The sequence below is a fragment of the Physella acuta genome, unplaced genomic scaffold, assembly GCF_028476545.2.
Source record: "Physella acuta isolate Inbredline_101_S28 unplaced genomic scaffold, ASM2847654v3 ptg000018l, whole genome shotgun sequence".
NCBI classification, from domain to species: domain Eukaryota; kingdom Metazoa; phylum Mollusca; class Gastropoda; family Physidae; genus Physella; species Physella acuta.
In genome coordinates this window covers 37,194-45,197 of record NW_026731538.1, presented here as the reverse complement: position 1 = coordinate 45,197, position 8,004 = coordinate 37,194, and the positions used below count along the sequence as shown (strand labels likewise).

Below are 8,004 nucleotides of genomic sequence, written 5' to 3'. Positions count from 1 at the left end.
TAGTAATTAATTTGTGTGAAAGGGGGCGTTTTAGTAAGTTTTGCCTAGGGCGCTAAATAACCTGGCGCCGGCACTGAGTATATAGAAGATTCCCATCCAAAACAGAGTTATAATCATGATGAAACATCTCACATCACAAAGCATAGTGTAGCAATCTTAAAACGAATAAATACAAATGGTAGCTGCAGTGAGATGAAACTAACACTACCTATTGTTTTATTACTTAATGCGGATACTGCGAAACTGGAAACACCATCTATAGAAAGACATACAGAAATACCCCAAACAATAAACTCAGAATATACATGCATACGACGAGGTCTACCTCCAGCAGAAACCGGACAAAACATATGTTCTGTAGTTACGCAGACGATAGAACCTAAAGTTTAGTAGACACCGCACAGCTGCCACTCGACCGACAATCAAGAATAAACTAACACGCCAGCCTTGATCGAAATTCTGATCTCTTTTACAAATAGGCCTAAATATCATTTACCTCCTCTTTCACACTTATTATGTTTGTTTTTTCTCTTAAAAGAATCAATTACAAGTGATTAAATGCAATTCAAGTATAATACGAATTATGTACGCATAATATAGATGTAACTATATGGTTACATTGTAAAAAAAAAAGTTGGCTAATGCTAGAAACCTATTTTTTAAATTATCAGAAATGTGTTGATATTATAACTGGATGATCCATGTTATGTAACGGATAACTCTGTAGAAAAGTAATTAGTAAAGCACCCCTTACATATTCTCCTTCCCAGTTCCCTTTCATCTGCACAACGCACCGGGTGACACCATTTAGGGGGTGACACCAAAGCAAAAAATAGCAAAATATATAGAGAAAAATGATAATTCCACTAAATTAAGTGATTAAATCGAGCGTTAAATAGTGTTTTAAGAGATGCAAATCGAAAGTTTGAGGGAGGGAGGGGGGGGGGGGTGCAAATCAAAAGTTTGAGGGGGGGGGTGCAAATCGAAAATTGAAAGTTTGTCCCCGGGAAGGGTCGCTACGCCTCTGGGGGTGTTACCATTAAGTGCAGCACCGGGTGACACCCGACCTCGCTACGCCACTGATTTGGCTTACTTATAGTCTATATTATGAAGACTTTATTTTGAAGGAAGGCGTCAAGATTTTTTTGGAGGTGGAATGGGTAGGGTAGGTTGTCGCAGAAACAAATAGTCTGGAAATTGCTGCGGCATTAATGTTGTTCTTAATATGTGTGTTGATGACATTATACAGCAGAAGTTTCAAAAACCAAATATATAATATTAAAAAAAAAACAAAAAAAAAAAACAACAGCAAAGCATGTTTCTTTTTTTTTCTTTTCAAAGGGATCTTGTACAGATAAGCCCCGCCAAAAAGTCAACACCCGCCACCCCAAAAAGATTATAAAAAAGGATATGAAAATCGTTCTTTTAGATTTTATAGAAGAGGGTGGAATTGGGACATGTTATTGATAATTTGCATGAAAAGGTCTGTATTATGGTACTTTTAACCCTAACCTAAACAATAACATTAATCATAACCCCAACTCTAAAGGTGGATAAGAAGTTGTTTTTATGGCGTGCGTTTAGATATTCAATGTCTAGACATCAGAAATGTCACAAGTGGCGGGGCTTAACTTTTTTTTAATCTCGAGCACTTTTTTGTATTATTGGCAGAACTTATCTGGACAAGATCCAAAAGGAGTCCCATAGGCTCAAAAAAAAGTTGCCAACTTATTTTTTAAAAAAAATTTGTTATTTGTGGTTGGCGGATTGATGGGTCGTTTTTTAAACAGCAGACAACAAATTTACGTTTTTATATCATGGGATCTGATCACTGAACAACGGTCCACAGAGAGAGAGAGAGAGATATATATTAAAACCCGAAAGTGGGTATGGATAGAACATGCCTTGTGTAGAATAGCATGAGTACAGGGCCGGCGCTGCCTATAAGGCGAACAAATCGGTTGCCTAGGGCGCTGTCCGTAGGGGGCGATAAAATGGGTTGGAAAAACAAATTGAAAGTTTGAGGGGGGTTGGGGGTGCAAATCGAAAGTTTCGTCTCCGGGAGCCGGGAAGGGTCGCTACGCCTCTGATAATACGGGGGCACGAAAAAAATTGCGGGGGGGGGGGCTTTTAATAAGTTTTGCCTAGGGCGCTAAATAACCTGGCGCCGGCACTGCATGAGTATCAAAGCCAAGGAATGAAACACAACAAAACAGTGAAGTGGAACTGGCCTAGAAAATCACGGAGAAGGAATGTTGTTGTTTCGTCTCGACGATTAGAACGATGTTGGTGATACTCATCGCTTAACAGCAAATACAGTAAAATGTGTCAATCACAAGAAGGGTGCATTCATTAACCAACTTAGAGGTACCGACCATACGATAAGCGCCCTGTAAACCAAAAGTGAGGCACACACGCCTTCAACATGAAAGGCGTCTTCATTAACCAACTGGGAGGTACAGATAGGCACACCCATTTCACCTTGATTATTTTTATTATTTATCAGAGACTGTCCTAGCTTATTAATTTTTATTTTAATTTTCAGAAAAAGTCACCACTGAAATTATGCTATTTGTCTATTTGATGGGTTTTATGCAAAAAAAAAATCATAGGGGAAAGGCATTAACATACCGTTCACATAAGTTCTGATAAATAAATATTTCAATACAACGTTACTATCTACATAAGTAGGCCTATATAACATATCATAAAATAATGTGATAAACGTTACTAATTCTATTAATTTAAATTAGCAGGGTGTTGCGTTATTTTTTAATATGTTGGATTCCGTTATTTAGATAAACCAATATTGTACAACACATGCTTTAAAAAATATTACACTAGTGTTAGTGTTTCGATAACAAATTTTAATTTATCAACATAGATCTAGATTTAAAACCTAGATCTAGATTCTAGTGTAGATCTAGACTAGATCTAGTTCTATACTCTATCCTATACACACTCTTACTCATGCAGTTTATATTGTTGTAGATTCTTCATTAATCCATTTACATTTCTAGTCCACTCTTTTTTCTGATTTTTTACGTCTTCTCCTGGTGTGATGTCTTTTTTCATTAAGTCCCGCAAAAGAAAATTTGGTTCCAAGGTTTGTTTTTGTACAGTTTATTTCATATTCAAAATGTCATTAGATCAAGTAATTTAGAAATATAAAAAATATACTATAGGGCCTATAGTATATATAGTATAGGGGATAGTCTATCCCTATTGAACTATTCTATAGGCAGAGCTCTGAGCGTAACAATTTATTTAAATTAAATTAATAAATTATGTCATAAGTTGAATATCATGCTTTGTATTCTGGAAACAATTTAGTAGGCCTTGCAATAATATCTAGATCTAGCAGATGTTGGAAAATGTCTGGCATGATACTCAAAATGAAATCTGTCAAAGTCAAAGTGGGCTAAAAAACTGTAGACTAGATGAAGTGGCCGTCATGGCATTTATTTTTTAATCTCACAGTTTACTGCTATCACTCAATGCTAGTTTAGAAATGAGATGGAATTGAGTAACTGATAAAATACTAATTTCTAAATTATGTATGCTTTAATAATGTACTTGTGATTTTTGCCAGTTTATCTGTTGGGTTGTAGGAATAGCTAATAAGGATTTATTTATAAGAACATGTATTATATGTAAAACATAAGCCTAAGCATTTTTAATAGGCTGAATTTTTATATTTTTCTTTTAAGGACCAAAAGGGAAAATCCAAGAAACATCCATCTAAAGCAAAGAGTGCACTTTCAGAAGAAGTGGAAAGTGAATCAGATGTTGATAGGTTTGATATTAAGTTACTATGTATTAGGCCTAATTAGGATGTAAATTTTATTCCTTGATCATTGTTTGATAATATTTTAATAAACTGTCAATTGAACAAATTGATGGCAAGTTTGAAAGTGTTGAACTCAAAATACTTTGCTTTTTTTCCTGATCCAGTAGTAATGACTTCACAGAGACAAGAGATAAAGTGTACAGTTCTGAAGAGGAAGAAGAAACAGCACAGCAAAAACGTCTACGTTTGGCAAAAGAGTATCTTTCAAAACTAGAGGAAGAAGGTTAGCGTCATTTAAATACCAGAGCGTAAATTGAGACCCTAAGAAGAATGTAAATATTGATTATGATGTATATGTGGTACAAAAGATACACTTTGTTGGTAGAGACAAACCTACAGAACTTGTAAATATAAGGATTCTCCTATAGTTGTAATGAAATATTAAAATTGAGTTAGCGCAATGTTTGGTAGGTTAACATTCTGAACAAATTGAAATTGTTTTTGTAGAAGCTGATAAAAAAGCAGATGAAGAAAACTTAAGAGATGCAGTCTCAAGTAGACTTCAAAATGACATTGTGAGTTGAAGTGAAATGTTAAATGTATCAGTCCATATTTTGTATCATTTTATAATTGCTCATTGCTGATTTATTGTTGTGTATTAACTAATTGCTAAATAGTCCATTGAAAAATAAAATATTCTCTTTGTCTTAGATTACTAAGCACAACATTACAACACTATTAAACAAAAAAAAAAGCAATCTGATAATATTTTTATGAATTTTGTTCATTTTTATTAGATTTAGATTTCTATTTTTTACTTTCATCTTGTATAGTCTGAACAAGCTGGTAAATTAACGAAGCAAATAGCAGACCTGGTAAGTAGAACAGCTATACTTAAATACCTTTGCTATGTTTATTTTAAAGACAGCCTTTTTCTAAAATATAACTATGAAAAGACTATTTTTGTTATGCATACATTGTTTTTGTAAGTAAAAACATACAGTAATATATTTACAATTAAGCCATAATATGTTGGACAGAGCGTAAGAAAATTTTATTCCCAACATTTAGTGTTCATGCCCGCAAGAGCAAGATCTGCGAATATTTCGTGGACACAGTCTTTCAGTGACAGCCATTGTTATAACCCCTGATGACAAGTTTGTTTTTACAGCTAGTAAAGATTGTAATATATGTAAATGTAAGTTTTTTTCCTTTACAACAACTGTTAGGAAAGTTATTTTCACATTATGAACTTAGTGACTACTATAATTGTTATAAATCTCTTTTTGTAAAAGAAATTATTAGACAGTGATACTCAATTAGTAAAAATCAATTTTAGAAAATTGTTTTTAACTTGCCTTATTCTAGAATTTGACTGTTAAACTTTATAAAAACTTGATTGTAATGCAGCTTTTTGGCTTCTCAGGGAATTTAAGCACTGGATTGAAAGAAAAAACAATTAGAGGTGGCAAGAAAGGAACAGAGGACGTCCACATAGGACACACAGAGCATATATTGTGTTTAGCCATATCAAGTGATGGAAAGTTTTTGGTAAAGCTTTATTTTTCATGCATTTTCTATAGTACTTTCAGTCAGTTAACATTGCTTTTCATTTTAAACAAATGTGAAAAAATATATGATTTTTTAAATTGGCATTATCTAAATTAATAAATATAATATTTTAATAGGCTGCCGGTGGTTTGTGTAGTATGATAAAGCTGTGGAACCCAGTAGACTGCAGTTTTATACATAAATTTAAAGGCCATAGGGGGCCTGTCACTGTAAGTATTCCTAAAGTGTTATAGTGTATGGCAGATAAGTTTATATATATATTTTTAAAATGGCTTAATTTATTCTGTTGTCTCTTAAGAATAGACACAATTTTTCCTAATATATTTCCAGGGTCTGTCGTTCAGGAAAGGAACTCACACACTGTTTAGTTGTTCAGCAGATAAGGTGGTCAAAGTGTGGAGTGTTGATGATCTGGCTTATGTAGAAACTTTGTACGTTATGCTATTTTAACATTTCCTTACAATGTGTGCAGGGCTATATTCATTTCCACTAGTCTGTTAAAAAATACCTCAAGAAAAATTACAAATTATTGTATTTTCATAATATAATTCAGTTTTTTTTAAAACTTACTTTTTGATGTATTGTTTTTGTTGATTGATTTTTAACTTAATCAGTCAGGCACATTTCTATTTACTTGCAAAGAAATTGATGTGTCTTAACTATCTTCTTCATGAAATTATTTCCAGGTTTGGTCACAATTCTCCTATAACAGGGATAGACAGCTTGACAAGAGATAGAGCCATCACATCTGGAGGGAGGGATAAATCAGTGCACATATGGAAAATCAGTGAAGATTCACAGTTGCTTTTTCACGGGCATGAGTAGGTTTTTTTTTTTTAAAGAAGCCTTTTTTCAATACCACACTAACCTGTTTAAAAGATTAGTTTTATCACATTACATTTTGCACATTACAATATTCAAACTATTTCATCTGCAGACTATTTAATTATTTGTGACTGATTTAATCAAAAGAAATTCTGTTTTTATCTGTTTTCAGTGCTTCAATTGAATGTGTTTCTCTAATCAATGAAGGCAATTTCTTTACTGGTGCAGATGATAAGTAAGTTAATGAAAATGTCAACTGCCTGTATAGTGCATAACATGGACATGTAAAAAAAAAAAAAACATGGACATGTAATACCCAATTATACTGGAGAAAATCCCTTCTAACATTTACAATTAATAATGAAAAAAAAAGAAAATATTCTAGTTGTTCTTTCCACAAAACTACAAAGAAATAATTATAATCAACTTCAGTGTTATTAATAAAATCACAATTATTGTTTAAAGAAATGCTTGTCTCTGGATGTCATGTTATAAGCTTAAATCTTAAAGTGGGTCATTTTATAAATGGTAAAAATTACATTCTAATTGATTAACTTTCTCAGCTCTGTTAGCTTATGGAGTGTCTTGAAAAAGAAACCGTTAACCACTGTGAAAAATGCTCACGGGCTGACTCTAGGTGTAGGAGATCAACACTGGATCACATCTGTTGCTGCCTTACAGTACTCAGATCTAGTGGCTTCAGGTAATATAATGATGCAGGGAGGGATGAGTTTAAAATACATGCCCATTTTAATCACTGCGGTGGCCTTACTATCCTGATTAAATTATTGAGAAATCTTTTTATTTTTAGGCTCTAAAGATGGACATGTAAGGCTGTGGAAATGTAGCAAGGACTTTAAATCCTTAACGCTGTTATTTAGTGTGAAAGTGGTGGGTATTTTACCATTATTTTAACATTGTTTTGTTTTCTTATTTGTAGCTGTGTTGTGTACAGGGATAATAATAAAAATATAATAGATTGACATTGACGTGTGCTAAATTTTATTTTTCGATTTTGTATCTACAGAAAGGCTTTGTGAACAGTTTAAAGTTTTCAAGTAATGGAGATTTTCTTGTGGCGGGGGTCGGGCAAGAACATCGGATGGGGAGATGGTGGAGCTTAAAAGATGCTAAAAATGGATGGGTCATTATCCCTCTTAAACCTGGGGACAAAACATGATTGCAATACATGGAATGTTTTTTATTATTAGAATGTTCTATTGTAATGGGAATTTGTTATCAATCTTGTATGAGTGATTTCAGAAAAGTTGTTCATGATATATATTTGAATGTTTTGATTTTAGAAAGCAACTAGGATTGTATGAGTGTTGTTTGTTTTTTTATCTATGTGATGCTATGAAGAGTTGATTGAATATGTAAGCTTAAATGAGAATATCCAATTAATAAAAATACTAAATCTATATATTTAAACAGTGTCACTAAAAATTTTTCAAGTTTGCAATTTTTACTAATTTAAATTGATATATATTCTAATATACTACTTTCAGAAATAGACTGGTACTACTGGTACACAAAAATAGCAAGTTAACTTTTTATTTCAATAGAGATACCAAAATTTTCTTATTTGTTGGGACAACCATTCTATATGAAGTCATTTCAATTTTAAAAAAATTTCTTTTTACTTTTTAATAAGAATTTTGCAGGCACACTGAATGCACTAAATGTGTGAAGTGCTATGCAATCAGTACTTAATAATTGTATAGAAATCTTACATTTTTTACATTTTTTAAAATTATCTCATTATCATTCCTGTGCACCTTTTGAGGAGCATAGGGACCAAACCGCACCTCTCTATC

General features: G+C 32.8%; 1 protein-coding gene across 2 annotated transcripts; it reads left to right on the top strand.

Moving 5' to 3' along the window:
* Positions 1 to 2,802: 2,802 nt before the first annotated feature.
* On the top strand, positions 2,803 to 7,601 carry LOC131939195 (U3 small nucleolar RNA-interacting protein 2). 2 transcript variants are annotated; one of them, XM_059297396.1, is made up of 14 exons: positions 2,803 to 3,106; positions 3,711 to 3,796; positions 3,958 to 4,073; positions 4,298 to 4,365; positions 4,624 to 4,665; positions 4,862 to 4,988; positions 5,217 to 5,341; positions 5,479 to 5,571; positions 5,693 to 5,793; positions 6,049 to 6,183; positions 6,360 to 6,422; positions 6,751 to 6,890; positions 6,999 to 7,078; positions 7,215 to 7,601. In XM_059297396.1, the coding sequence occupies exons 1-14, from the start codon at positions 3,062 to 3,064 to the stop codon at positions 7,365 to 7,367; spliced, it is 1,374 nt and encodes a 457-aa protein (XP_059153379.1). In that variant the 5' UTR covers positions 2,803 to 3,061; the 3' UTR covers positions 7,368 to 7,601. The 2 variants fall into 2 exon arrangements, with proteins under 2 accessions (XP_059153379.1, XP_059153370.1); XM_059297387.1 differs by having other exon boundaries at positions 3,955 to 4,073.
* Positions 7,602 to 8,004: the final 403 nt, after the last annotated feature.

Excerpts from the sequence above, each read along its gene's own strand:
- LOC131939195 (XM_059297387.1), top strand. The coding sequence starts at position 3,062 with ATGTCTTTTTTCATTAAGTCCCGCAAAAGAAAATTTGGTTCCAAG. Across the intron at positions 4,989-5,216 it reads AGATTGTAATATATGTAAAT|GGAATTTAAGCACTGGATTG; the intron begins GTAAGTTTTTTT and ends TTGGCTTCTCAG. Across the intron at positions 5,794-6,048 it reads CTGGCTTATGTAGAAACTTT|GTTTGGTCACAATTCTCCTA; the intron begins GTACGTTATGCT and ends AATTATTTCCAG.